This window comes from Eptatretus burgeri, chromosome 8, assembly GCF_056783735.1.
Source record: "Eptatretus burgeri isolate ZD-2024b chromosome 8, Ebu_testis_v1, whole genome shotgun sequence".
In the NCBI taxonomy this organism is placed as follows: Eukaryota; Metazoa; Chordata; class Myxini; order Myxiniformes; family Myxinidae; genus Eptatretus; species Eptatretus burgeri.
In genome coordinates, this window is record NC_140968.1 from 105,510,172 (window position 1) to 105,525,358 (window position 15,187).

Below are 15,187 nucleotides of genomic sequence, written 5' to 3' on the forward strand. Positions count from 1 at the left end.
CAAGCTGTGCCGAGTTATTCACATATCTCTCCATTATTCAGTTGAGGTACCTGCACGGTGCTTTTGATAGGTGCTGTTGGATGACAAAGGACAGCAGGTTCACAAACTGCGATAAAGGGTATGATGGACATGCGCAGGAAGGAAAGGAGCAATGACACAAAAATGGTGACCAACAATGGCCAGGTAGCAACATAATGGGAAAGAATCGCCATGTGTGTAACAGCTCGTGCACGTACTACATGGTTTAGATATCCTCTTCCTGGTGCTTTTCCACTTTTCCATGTTTGTTCGACACGAGTCGGTGCAACATTGTGTACACAGTTCATAACATGAAACAACGATTAGAAACATTTCAGACATTGCTGAGTTCAGTACCTGTTCTTGTTCGAACCTCCATTGGTCCTCATTACACCTGTTTCTAGCACGGTGTTCGCGTCAAAGTGAACCCTGGCCGCATCGGTGAAGCAGGCCATCCGAGACGGCAGGAACGTGTTGCAGGCCAACACGCGTCCAGGCAAGCTAGTACACCAGGAATTACAGCACAGGTAAATTACTCACCTTGCTGACGTGTCGACCATCACTGTAATCTGGCAAGAATAAAAAGTTCTCAAAATGTTCGAGTGAGTTGAAGATCAAGCGATATATATATATATATATATATATATATATATATATATATATATATATATATATATATATATATATATATATATATATATATATATATATATATTCTGCATAAAGTACCTTATTGGTGAAAATGGCAACAGAGAAGGACATACTTACTTAATGATACGTTCCATTAATACTCTTAATGGTTCGGGTGGTGGGCTTGGGATCCGAGGGTCCTGAGTTCAAATCCTGTTCAAATCCGTTGAATTAATACTAGGTGGGGTTGACTCCGCCTGTACATCCTTCCAAGGTCGGCAAAATGAGTACCGGCTGACTTGGATGATTGAGCCATTCGAGTATCCTGTGTTGAAGTGGCGACCCGTCCAGGATTGTGCCCAATCGCCCAGGAGACTGCTTAGGCAACACCGACGCTCCGTCCAGAGTATGGTCCCAATGGATGGATTTTCATTAATACTGTATCAATACACCTTCTCTACACCTTCAGCCATTTCATGGTTTCCAAACACATCCCTTAACTTTTGACGAAATTTGGGGACATGATGATGACATTTTTCCTGAATACGTCCAGGAAGAGAAGTCGACCCTCCCGTGCTTGGTGGAAAGGTTAAACATGTCGGTTTTCTTTGGATACAAACATGTCATAGAAACCGACTTATTAGTCTCTCACTCTCTCTCTCTCTCTCTTTTTTTTTTTCTCTCTCTCTCTCTCTCTCTCTCTCTCTCTCTCTCTCTCTCTGGCTCAAAAACTCATTTGTTGTCCTCCAGTGTTACATGAACTCTCTCATAAAATGCTGCCATCAGGAAGGCAACACCTTGTTATCCCCAAGCTTTTAAAATTTATTGGATACATTATGTAACTGTGGTATACCCAACTTCCTTAATGTACACACCAAACATGTCATTCCTTTGTGGTATCCTACGAGTCCATGAAATGAACAAAAAGGCTGCCCCCCCCCACCCTCCCTCGACAAGCAGGGATTCCATTTACTGTGTCGAATGAAGGACAAATACTGCAATCGATGATAATCAATACACACCTGTAAGCACATTCCATTTGGACACACACAGCATTCCCACTGCGTCGAGTTCACCAAACCGATCAGGTAGGCTCAGGTGTCCCATTGCGTAAAGTTCACCTAACCGACCAGGTAGGCTCAGTTTTACTCAGATCAGAATCAGATGTCATTTCCTTCCCATACCTGACCTGGTTTGCTATGAGCAGGAAAAATAACCAGCACACGTATTCCACCGAGTGACCTGAACATATTGCATGCTAAAATACAAAAAGCATGCACAAGACACAATCTATTTATTATGTACCGGTAAGTAAAACAGGGCAGTTGTTTCGGCTTGCCTCCTCCACCCATACACCCAACACATCACCTGCCCTTTCCTGATTCCATCTTTCCCACCTGCATTACCTTCGTACCCATTCATCTCACATTTCCTTCCTTCGTCTTCCGTTTCTCAATTATATCTCAATTCATTTCCCCTGTCCTACCACGTACAAACATCAACAAACGGTCCACAAATATATTTATCAATTGCGATCAGTAACGACCCAACTCGGCACAATGCATGATGCCAGACATATGCTGGTGATAATACCCTCAAGCACTGCCTTGAAGCTATTGTTGTTGTTGCCACCACCACTCCATAGTGACCGTTAGCATCCTGCCAGCATCAGCTCCATGGGAAAAAAAAATAAAAAGAATAAGAACCTCAGGAGGTCTTAAAATGTGATCAAAAGACTTTTCAAAGGTCAAGCCATAACTTTCCTCCAACGAGGTATCTCAAATGTTTCTCATGAAACCTCACAACTACATACCCCCCAACAAGATTGCTGCAGTTTGCATTAACATAAACACCTTGACATAGCATTCATGGACCACATCATGATGTGTGCATCGTGGAATCTCAATTTTCTCATGCCATCGCCACCCAACCCCAGGCACAAACCCGCAAATTTCCTACCAGAACCAGACGTTGAAGGCGGGAATCTCACCGTATCAAAATCAAGATGCGAGCAGAAACGTCCGCGGAACTTGCACTTGATGAGCATGTCACGGAGGTCATGGCCGGCACGTCCGTAGAACTCGCGCATGCTGAAAGGACGAGGCTTGAAGTTGCGAAAGTCGGCGCGCTCTCGGAGCACCCCAAAAACACGCGGCTCCACCAGGTGCGTGTCTGGTACCTGGAGGCGCGCATCGAGGAGCCGGAGGAACTCGCCGGCATGGTACAGGTCGTTCCTGCTGATGCGGGAGAATCTGAACGCGTTGACGTTGCAGAAGGTCACCACTGGGAAAGGCATGAACGAAGAGGGCACCTCATCCAGCTTGGTTACTTGTGGGTAATCGAAGTAGCGCTGCACTGTTTCGGCGCACATGAAGATAAAAACCGCCAGCGAGCACAGGAATGCCAACAACCAGAGCATCCGGCGCCCGGTGAACCCACCCGACCCCAAGATGTGTCTGATGCCGTGCAGGGTCGAACTTCGGCAGAAGGCTTTGAGTGAGGGCACCGGAGCCCCGCCGTCACTTTTGTCTTCAGAAGATGGAGGTGCTCGCAGCTCGAGCCCCTTCTCCATGACTGCAATATCCCAACTGGCAAAAGTGTGGAACTCCTTTCGGAAATTCAGGGCACGTTCAAAATCGGTGCCTTCGGGAAAGGAAAAGAATGATGAAAGCTGGAGAATATCATTTTTCATTACTGTTCTGGTCACAACATCATTGAGAATGTGTTAGTTTATCTAACGACAGCAGCAAGCAACATCTCTTACAATTCATACAAATTGTCATCTTCTTCTGAAATATCCATTCGAAACACGAAGTTTGAATTCCTGCCTCGAGCAACAAACAGAACATTCCTGAGATAATCGAGACGCCGACCTAATTTCGAACTCCAAACAAATACCCGACAAGACTTAAATGAGGAGGCAGACGAGGGCAGTGTGCCAGAGCCTGCGCGAGGACCGAGTTGATTCACAACGAGAAAGGAATATAAAACGGCGAGTGCTCCAAATGTTGCCCTAGAATGGAATATAAACCTGGGAATGTTCTATAGGCTGCCATGGAGTTGAATATAAACCTGGGAATGATCTCAAGGCTGCCCTGGAATGGAATATAAAATGGGGAGGGCTCGAAAGCCTGTACGGGAATGGAATACAAACCTGGGAATGATCTTAAAATTGTCCTGGAATGGAATATAAACCTGGAAATTCTCTGAAGGCTGCCTCGGAATGGACTATAAAACGGGGAATGATCTAAGGGTTTCCATGGAATGGAAGAAAAAACTGGGAATGACCCCAAGGCTGCCCTGGAATGGAATATAAACCTGGGGATGATCTAAAGGCTGCCTGGAATGGAAAATAAAACTGGGAATGTTGTAAAGGCTGCCCTGGAGTGGAATATAAACCTGGGAATGTACTATAGGCTACCATGGAGTGGAACATAAACCTAGGAATTCTCGAAAGGCAGCCTCGGAATGGACTATAAAATAGGGAATGGTCTAAAGGCTGCCCTGGAGTGGAATATAAACCTGGGAATGTTCTATAGGCTACCATGGAGTGGAACATAAACCTAGGAATTCTCGAAAGGCAGCCTCGGAATGGACTATAAAACAGGGAATGGTCTTAAGGCTGCCCTGGAATGGAATATAAAACGGGGAATGTTCTGAAGCCTGACTTGGAATGGAATATAATTTTGGGAATGTTCTAAAGGCAGCCTCGGAATGGAATACAAACCTGGAATGGACTATAAAACGGGGAATGTTCTAAAGGCTGCCTTGTAATGGAATACAAACCTGGAAATTCTCTAAAAGCTGCCATGGAATGGAATATAAACCTGCGAATGTTGTACTGGCTGCCCTGGAATGGTATATAAAACTGGGAATGCTCTAAAGGCTGTCCAGGAAAGGAATATAAACCTAGGAATGATCTCAAGGCTGACTTGGAATGGAATGTAAACTTGGGAATGATATAAAGGCTGTCCTGGATGGAATAGAAAACGGGGACGGTTCTGAAGGCTGACTTGGAATGGAATATAAACTTGGGAATGATCTAAATGCAGCCATGGAATGGAATATAAAACTGGGAGTGCTCCAAAGGCTGCCCTGGAATGGAATATCAAACTGCGAGTGGTCTAAAGGCTGTCTGGGAATGGAATATAAACATGGGCATGATCTAAATGCTGTCCTGGAATGGAAAATAAAACTGGAAATGATCGAATGGATGCCCTGGAATGGAATATAAAACAGGGAATGCTCTAAAGGTTTCCCTGGAATGGAAGATAAAACGGGGAATGTTCTAAAGGCTGCCTTGGAATGGAATAGAAACCTGGGAATGACCTTAAGACTGCCCTGGAATGGAATATACACCTGGGCATGTTCTATAGGCTGCCATGGAGTAGAATATAAACCTGGGAATTCTCGAAAGGCTGCCCTAGAATGGAGTATAAAATGGGGAATGCCCGAAAGGCTGCCTCGGAACGGAATATAAAACGGGTAATGTTCTAAACGCTGCCATGTAATGGAATATAAAACTGGGAATGCCCAAAAGGCTGCCTTGGAATGGAATATAAATTTGGGAATGTTGTAAAGGCTGCCATGGAATGGAATACAAACCTGGGAATGATCTTAAGGCTGCAATGAAATGGAATATAAAGCTGGGAATGTTGTTCTGGCTGCCCTGGAATGGTATATAAAACTGGGAATGCTCTAAAGGCTCTCCAGGAAAGGAATATAAACTTAGGAATGATCTAAAGGCTGTCATGGAATGGAATAAAAACCTAGGAATGATCTAAAGGCTGACTTGGAATGAAATATAAACTTGGGAATGATCTAAAGGCTCTCCAGGAAAGGAATATAAACTTAGGAATGATCTAAAGGCTGACCTGGAATGGAATAAAAACCTAGGAATGATCTAAAGGCTGACTTGGAATGAAATATAAACTTGGGAATGATCTAAAGGCTCTCCAGGAAAGGAATATAAACTTAGGAATGATCTAAAGGCTGTCATGGAATGGAATAAAAACCTAGGAATGATCTAAAGGCTGACTTGGAATGAAATATAAACTTGGGAATGATCTAAAGGCTCTCCAGGAAAGGAATATAAACTTAGGAATGATCTAAAGGCTGTCATGGAATGGAATAAAAACCTAGGAATGATCTAAAGGCTGACTTGGAATGAAATATAAACTTGGGAATGATCTAAAGGCTGCCATGGAATGCAATAAAAAATGGGGAATGTTCTAAAGGCTGACCTGGAATGGAATATAAACCAGGGAATGATCTAAAGGCTACCCTGGAATGAAATAAAAACCTGGGAATTATCTAAAGCCTGACCTGGAATGGAATATAAAACGGGGAATGTTCTAAAGGATGACCTGGAATGGAATAAAAACTTGGGAATGGTCTAAAGTCTACCCTGTAATGGAATATAAAATGGAAATAAAGTCCAGTGTGTGTCTGAAGCAGGCTGGGTAGTTATCGTGGGCATGTGGGAGAATTGTGGTGAAGAAGGCTATCGTGGTGGAAATGGCAGTTTGGTTGTGGCGTGAATATCCAAATTTGTCTGCTGGCAGTGAGTGCTCGGTCGAGTGAGGAGAAGATGACATACATAGAAAAAAATGGGGAAGGATGGGGGGAAAACCCATCGAATCCATCAAAATGTATATTCCCTTTGTTACCCATTTTACACAAAGGGGGTGGGGGTGGGGGGGGAGGACCCTATCTGGAACATGAAATAACGAAATGACTGACTCAGGAACCCCGGCTGTGTGCCACTGCCTTGGGGTCTTGGTTCACAATAGGGATGACCAGGACACCCTTCCTGGTAACACCGAGGTAACCTGGTAACCGAGGAAACAAACCACCACGTGTCATCACAAGTGTGACATTGCCAACCTAGTCTGCATCTCCACCTGATGGGTGTTACCAGGAAGGGTAATCTCCACCTGATGGGTGTTACCAGGAAGGGTAATCGCCACCTGATGGATGTTACCAGGAAGGGTAATCTCAGTTTGATGGGTGTTACCAGGAAGGGTAATCTCCACCTGATGAGTGTTACCAGGAAGGGTAATCTCAGTTTGATGGGTGTTACCAGGAAGGGTAATCTCCACCTGATGGGTGATACCAGGAAGGGTAATCTCCACCTGATGGGTGTTACCAGGAAGGGTAATCTCCACCTGATGGGTGTTACCAGGAAGGGTAATCTCCACCTGATGGGTGTTACCAGGAAGAGTAATCTCCACCTGATGGGTGTTACCAGGAAGGGTAATCTCCAACTGATGGGTGTTACCAGGAAGGGTAATGTCCACCTGATGGGTGTTACCATGAAGGGTAATCTCGGGGAGGGGAATGGGCATTGACGGATATCGGGGGGGGGGGGAGGGCGTGTGATCGGAAAACCCTGCTCTAATTGATTACGTAATAAATGGATGGATCCCGTTTTGTTGAGTCAGTGTTGTAGTTTTTCAGTTGATGGGAGCAGAAAACGCTGGTTTGTTGTGATGTCATCGCTGGTTTGTTGTGATGTCATGAGATCAACAACAATAAGTGAATGCAGAGAGATATCCCCCTTTTCAAAAAAACGATTTGCTGCCCCTAAAAGAACTGTTCGTTGATCATGCAACACATGACCAGGCATTGGAGAGCTGAAACTTCGGATGGCATCACAACAAACCCTGGACCAACCACCGGGTGAGCTCACAAAGCTGTGTCGGGTCTTCAAACGAACTTCACGTCCAGACGACTGAGTTTGGAAGTTCGAACCTGATCAACGGTCCAACAAATGATCAATGGAGATGTGGTCTCATGTAATCACTTGAACGCAAGCGAATTATGACGTCACAATGTGGCACAATGCGGGATTACGGACGTCTTCGTCCGCTGTGTTTAGTTCTTGTACAAACAGGGAGCTTTGAGGACGACGGAACCCGAGTTCATGAGCTTATTCTAATGGCGGATTCCACACACTCATCAAGACCACCCGTGACTCGTGTGCCAAAGTTTCTCGCGCGCTCAGAGAGCGATCGTGCCACGGAACAGGTGCCCATGATATGTGACGTCACATCAAGCTCGTTTGAGTTCCATTGCAACTTGCAAGCTTTCTCCGCTCCTGCTCTGTGGATGTCCATCGGTCGTCAGTTCCATGAGAGGAGCTTTTGCTTCACACGCATCTCCGAGCACGTTTCACACACTCACATCACAACAAGTTCAGTCCGCATGGACTGAGTGCGAACCGAGACGGACCACAACGGACCACAACGGACCGGAGACGGGGAAGGAGGATGCAAGAATAGAGTCGAGCTCAGGGACAGGGGAATCGAAAGCGGGATCAGGACAAACACAGTGAGAGTGGTGCGATGCACTCACGTGTGGCACTCGCACTCGGAGTCACAGCAGGTGCAGTGAACGCACCTTCAGTCGTTCAGAGGATTTGTCGATGCCTCGTCAGGAACCGGAGAGCGCCCAACGTCCAAAGGAGCCACCATGCCCTGCAGGGGCGACACCCACAAACCGAACCCAGGACGGGCGGTGAAAGAGCTCCGAGTGGAACCCAAGCCTCGCCCGATACACTACGGGAGGGAAGGAGTGTGGGCGTACGTGGGATGCACGAAAAGGCGCGACGCATCGGACTCGAGAGGGGAGCAGATGGAAGGAGAGGGGAGGAGGAGAGGGGAGGGGAGGGGAGGAAGGAGGAGAGGAGGAGAAGGGAGGGGAGGAAAAGGGAGGGGAGGAAGGAGGAGAGGAGGAGAAGGGAGGGGAGAAGGGAGGGGGGAAGGAGGAGAGGAGGAGAAGGGAGGGGAGAAGGGAGGGGAGGAAGGAGGAGAGGAGGAGAAGGGAGGGGAGGAAGGAGGAGAGGAGGAGAAGGGATGGGAGGAGAAGGGAGGGGAGGAGAAGGGAGGGGAGAGTAGCTGCTGATGGGACAGGGGTAGTCGTGACGGCTTGATGGGGTGAGGATGTTTGAGGCATAGATCGCAGTGTAGCATATGAGGCGTAGGCGGTGAATCGGGATTGCATAAATCATGAGTTGTATGGACCATCCATCAGATCAGCGCAAGGTTCCGTTTGTGGTTAGCGAGGACCATCCGGGTTCATGAGGACCATCTGGGTTCACGAGGACCATCCCGGCGCACGAGGACCATCCCGGCGCACGAGGACCATCCGGGTGCACGAGGACCATCTGGGTTCACAAGGACCATCCCGGCGCACGAGGACAATCTCGGCGCATGAGGACCATCCCGGTTCATGAGGACCATCCTAGCACATGAGGACCATCCGAGTTCACGAGGACCATCCCTGCACACGAGGACCATCCGGGTTCATGAGGACTATCCCGGCACACGAGGACCATCCGGGTTCACGAGGACCATCCCGGCACACGAGGACCATCCCGGCGCACGAGGACAATCTCGGCGCATGAAGACCATCCCGGTTCATGAGGACCATCCTAGCACATGAGGACCATCCGGGTTCACGAGGACCATCCCGGCACACGAGGACCATCCCGGCGCACGAGGACCATCCGGGTGCACGAGGACCATCTGGGTGCACAAAGATCGTCCCGGCGCACGAGGACAATCTCGGCGCATGAGGACCATCCCGGTTCATGAGGACCATCCTAGCACATGAGGACCATCCCTGCACACGAGGACCATCCGGGTTCATGAGGACTATCCCGGCACACGAGGACCATCCGGGTTCACGAGGACCATCCCGGCACACGAGGACAATCTCGGCGCATGAGGACCATCCCGGTTCATGAGGACCATCCTAGCACATGAGGACCATCCGGGTTCACGAGGACCATCCCGGCGCACGAGGACCATCCCGGCGCACGAGGACCATCCGGGTGCACGAGGACCATCTGGGTGCACGAAGACCGTCCAGGCTCACGAGGACCATCCGGGTGCACGAGGACCATCCCGGTGCACGAGGACCATCCGGGTGCACGAGGACCATCTGGGTGCACGACGACCGTCCAGGCTCACGGGCATCTTCTTGGATCAGGAGGATTGTCCCGGCTTCTGATAAGATTCTTTGCTCATGGGAATCGTCCGGGCTACTAATTAGGCTCCTCGACTTTGATCAAGAATATTCTTCACTTGGCAAGTCAGGACACGAGGACCGTCCGGGCTAACAAGGCTCACTCCGGCTGTCCAGCAACCTGCCCAGATTCGAAATCGACAGGTGAAGATACTTCTAACTCGGCTCACGACGATCGCCCAAGCTTACGAGTATCTTCCAGCCTCACGAGACTCCTCTCGACTCATTCAAATCTTCACGTCCCGGCTCACAAGGCTCAACCTAGTTCATAAAGGTCTTTCATGCTTACAAGATTCATCTCGGCACATGAAGATTTTCCAAACTCACGAAAAACCCCCCTGGTTCATAAAGATACCCCGGCTAATGACGATCTTCCAGACACACATCGACCGGCTGAGATCATGGCACGCCTCAACTCCACATGCCTGTGCCCCGAGTCGATGTGCCTGTGCACAATGCCAGTGTCCCAAGCTCACGCGCCTGTGCCCCGAGTACACGCCCATGTCCCGAGTACATGAGCCAGTGCCCGGCGCACACATGCCAGTGCCCCGATCCCACGTGCCCGTGCTCTGAGAACACACGCCAGTGCCCCAAGTACACACACCTGCGCTCCGAGTGCACGTGCCCATGCCCTGAGTACACGCGCCCATGCCCTGAGTACACGCGCCCATACCCTGAGTACACACGCCCTTTCCCTGAGTACACGCGCCCATGCCCTGAGTACACGAGCCCATGCCCTGAGTACACACGCCCATGCACTGAGTACACGTGTCCATGCCTGAGTACACACTCCCGTGCCCCCAGTACACGTGCCCATGCCCTGAGTACACGCGCCCATGCCCTGAGTACACACTCCTGTACCCGCAGTACACACTCCCATGCCCCCAGTACACGTGCCCATGCCCTGAGTACACACTCCCGTGCCCCCAGTACACACTCCGTGCCCCCAGTACACGCGCCCATGCCCTGAGTACATGCGCCCATGCCCTGAGTACACGCGCCCATGCCCTGAGTACACACTCCCGTGCCCCCAGTACACACTCCTGTACCCCAAGTACACACGCCCATGCCCTGAGTACACGCCCATACTCCGAGTACACACTCCCGTGCCCCCAGTACACACGCCCATGTCCTGAGTACACACCCATACCCCGAGTACACACTCCCGTGCCCCCAGTACACATGCCCATACCCCGAGTATACGCGCCCATGCCCTGAGTACACGCGCCCGTGCCCCCAGTACACGCGCCAGTGCTCCGAGTACACACTCCCGTGCCATTGCAGAATGATAACTCGAACGTTTAATGTTTAACAGAACTAGTGCATGCCCGCAGGTGCGTGCCCATAGGTGCGTGGCTGTACGTGCAAAAAAAAATAAAAAATATATACATATACTTTAAAACCGCTTGCCAAAAACAACAACCACACAGGCCGTTCCTTTGCTCTCACGTGCCCGTACGTGCAAAATAAAAAATAAAAAATATACATATACTTTAAAACCACTTGCCAGAAACAACAACACAGGCCGTTCCTTCGCTCTCACGTGCCCGTACGTGCATGGCCGTACATACAAAAACACTTTCAAACCGCGTACCAGAAACAACAACCACACAGGCCGTTCCTTCGCTCTCGCGTGGCCGTACGTGCATGGCCGTACATACAAAAAAACACTTTCAAACCGCGTACCAGAAACAACAACCACACAGGCCGTTCCTTCGCTCTCGCGTGGCCGTACGTGCGTGGCCATACGTGCAAAAAAAAACTTTCAAACAACCACACAGGCCATTCCTTCGCTCTCGTAAACGACGACTGGATTGGGCCATTGTGTTTATCTATAAATGCGGATAAGAAATCGAGAAATTATTAGAATACAGTAAGTCATCACTATCCAGAAGTAGTGCGTGCCCGTACGGAATGTTCACATCATTCCACGAATCATCGCTTTCATTGAAGTAACAACTGCTGTGATACTTACACACAGAGTTCATTAAAATACAAAATAAAATCAAGTTTACCTCCCTGTCTTTGCCAGCCATGACAATCGCTGCCATTGACCATTGCCACTCCTATGCCATGGTGAGGCGACAGGGTAGGATTTGTAGGAGACCTGAAAGTACAGTGTCATTAGGTATTCCATGTTCGAATTGTTTTAGTTTGAAAATAGTTAAAAAAAATAATAGTTTGCAAAGCATACCACCAAATTGAGATGTATTTCGTTGGCAAGCATGTCGAGTAGAGCTGAATTCCTTAACACTTCCAAAGGCCACACCGTTTTGAAAATTGGAAACAAAAAAAAGTTGTGCACTTTTTTTGATAAATTATTTTCGGAACAATTTTTCTTCAATAAATAAATAATAATAATAATTGTCTCCATGTACAACACACCTTTATCTCGTTAGCACCTCTTCATAAACAACATTGCTGAGGAAACGGCGCTTCTTCTTTGTTTCCTCGTCCAGGGCAAGAATGCAGAGTATGCTGGATCTGCCAACGTTTTGATAAATTATTAGTTTTAATGGCCAATTAATCAATTAGCGCCAACGTATTTTGCCTTTTCGCAATGTCGTCGCAAGGAAAAACACAAAGAGAAGAGGAGAAGAGAAAAAACCCATAATGGCGAACGCTGCTGAGGTTCCCTTCCCCATCGGCCACGCCTACGCAGCAACGTGTCCTGTCATTGGTTGGTAAAATAAATGGCCGCAGCAACGTGTCCTTTCATTGGTTGGTAAATAAATGGCCGCAGCAACGTGTCCTTTCATTGGTTTGGTAAATAAATGGCCATAACTTGGGAAGCACTCGTCCGATTAATATCAAACCTTGAAAAGGCACATACTCAGGTCCCCAGCAATATACCTGGCAAGTTTCAATTAGATCGGACCAGTGGTTGTCGAGAAACAGCGGTCACAGACACACACACACACACACACACACACACACACACACACACACACACACACACACACAGATTGCTGGAATTGTAGATAGATGATAACTAGAACGGGACACTAAGCTCAGGAGAGCGCACACCTCCACCAGGTGAACAGTTCACGTTTTGTATTCCACTGATGGACTGGTTCTGGATCTGGATCTGGATCTGAACTAAAATCGAATCAACTTGTTCTTGTCACCAAACCAACCCATCCACCAAGTTTCATCCGAATCTCAATGGTGAAATATTCTCGTATCCGGATCTCGATTCAGATCTTCACCAAAATCGAATCGATTCGTCCTTCTCAAACACTCAACCTGTCCACCAAGTTTCCTCTGAATCCGTTCATAACTTTTTGAGATATCCTGCTCCGCTCACAAACAAACAAACAGATGAAAAAGCACTCATAGAGTGACAACTTGGGAAAACAACACAAAGTGGAGCAGCACTCGGTTGAGCGCACACTGAACAGTTCACGTTTTGTGTCACACTCATGGGCTGGATCTGAACCAAAATCGAATCAGCTTGTTCTCCTCACCTAACCAACTCATCCATCTAGTTTTGTCAAAACTCATCCACAACTTTTTGAGATATCATGATATATATATCGTTTTTGGCCCCATGTATCAATTTTAGAAATTAGGCCTGTGTTGACCTTTTGAAAGAACAAACAATCGGTGGTTACATTCAGTGACTGATATACAAATCATGATTAAATTTCAAGGAAATTGGAGAATAAACTGATGATATTAGAATTGACTTTTTGGCCTATGTTGAAGCAATCTAGTAACCCTGCGCTGAACCCTCTCGATGGCATCTATGTCCTCACTGAGTTATGGTGACCAGAACTGCACACAATATTCTAGATGTGGCCCTCACTAAATTCCTGTGCAATGTTAACACCACCTCTTGATTTATAATTGATCCCCCTCTGAATACAACCTAAAACACTATTTGCTCTACCTATAGCTGCCTGGCACTGTGCTACCTGCTTCGCTCCCGTATCTATTACCACCCCAGATCCTTCTCATGTGTGACATGCTCAAAAATTACCCCTTGCATCCTGTAATCTCTATTTTCATTGTTCTTTCCCATCCCCAACACCTTACACTTTCTCAGGTTAAATTACATCTGCCAATCTTTTACCCAATCTATACAAGTATCAATTCTTTCCTGTATCTGATCAGGAAAAGGTGATCAGAAAAGATCAGGAAAGGTGTTTTATTCCCTCTGATATCCACCTTACCTCCTATATTTGTGTCATGTAAAAATTTGGAAAGCTTACTCTTTACCCCATTAACCAAATCATTTATGTAAATATTGAATAGCAATGGTCCGAGTACTGATCCCTGATGCACCCTGCTTCTTACATCCCCCCAGCAAGACATCCTCTCACTCACAGCCACTCTTGCATCCTATCACGAAACCAGTTTCCAATCCAATTAACTCCCTGACCAGCCACTCCACAAGCCCTCACCTTGGCTAACAACCTCCGATGTGGTACCTTATCAAATACTTTTTTAACGTCTATGTCCACTGCCTTTCCCTCATCCACACAATCAGACACTGCTTCATAGAACTTTAAAATATTTGTTAAAGAGGAACTACCTTTGGTAAACCCATACTGACTACCTTTAATTAGTTTGTATTTGTTTAAATCGTTCCTCATCTGGTCCTTAATTAAAGCCTCCAACACCTTCCCCACAACTGGTCAAACTAACAGGTCGATAGTTTCCCAATTCTTCTCTGGATCCTTTCTGAAATAATGGTGTTACATTTGCTACTCTCCAATCCTCCGGTACCTGTCCTGACTCCAGGAAACTATTAAAAATATCCATTAACATCTCGCTTACCTGCGAAGCACCTCCACCAATACTCTCGGGTACATATTATCTGGACCTTATTACCTCCGTCACCGAAATTGAAGGAGGTTAGAGGAGGTCAAATTTTAGAAAAAAAAACAACCAAACCTTCAACAAGTTCTAACAAATGGTTTTTCAGTGTTTTTCTTACCGACTGGGTGTTTTAAATGACAGAAAAAAAGTCTACTAAAACCTGACCACCGGACATACCAAAACCTGACCACCGGACATACCAAAACCTGACCACAGGACATACCAAAACCTGACCACCGGACATACCAAAACCTGACCACAGGACATACCAAAACCTGACCACCGGACATACCAAAACCTGACCACAGGACATACCAAAACCTGACCACACAACATACCAAAACCTGACCACCGGACATACCAAAACCTGACCACAGGACATACCAAAACCTGACCACCGGACATACCAAAATCTGACCACAGGACATCCCAAAACCTGACCACAGGACATCCCAAAACCTGACCACCGGAACATACCAAAACCTGACCACAGGACATATCAAAACCTGACCACCGGACATACCAAAACCTGACCACAGGACATACCAAAACCTGACCACCAGACATACCAAAATCTGACCACAGGACATCCCAAAACCTGACCACCGGACATCCCAAAAGCTGACCACCGGACATATCAAAACCAGACCACAGGACATACCAAAACCTGACCACCGGACATACC

General features: G+C 47.4%; 1 protein-coding gene across 3 annotated transcripts in view; it reads right to left on the reverse strand.

The window, feature by feature from the left end:
* Positions 1 to 14,761, reverse strand: part of LOC147022483 (acid-sensing ion channel 1-like) — a 545,466-nt gene extending 530,705 nt beyond the window's left edge. The window contains exons 1-2 of one of the 3 annotated variants that reach the window (XM_085893422.1): positions 11,694 to 14,761; positions 2,639 to 3,291 (exon numbers count right to left, since the gene is read on the reverse strand). In XM_085893422.1, the coding sequence (XP_085749548.1) occupies positions 2,639 to 3,291; positions 11,694 to 11,736 (696 nt within the window). In that variant the 5' untranslated portion in view covers positions 11,737 to 14,761. Of the gene's footprint in view, positions 1 to 2,638; positions 3,292 to 8,004; positions 8,309 to 11,693 lie in introns of those variants that run through there. The other 2 variants (XM_085893424.1, XM_085893423.1) reach the window with 2 other exon arrangements.
* Positions 14,762 to 15,187: the final 426 nt, after the last annotated feature.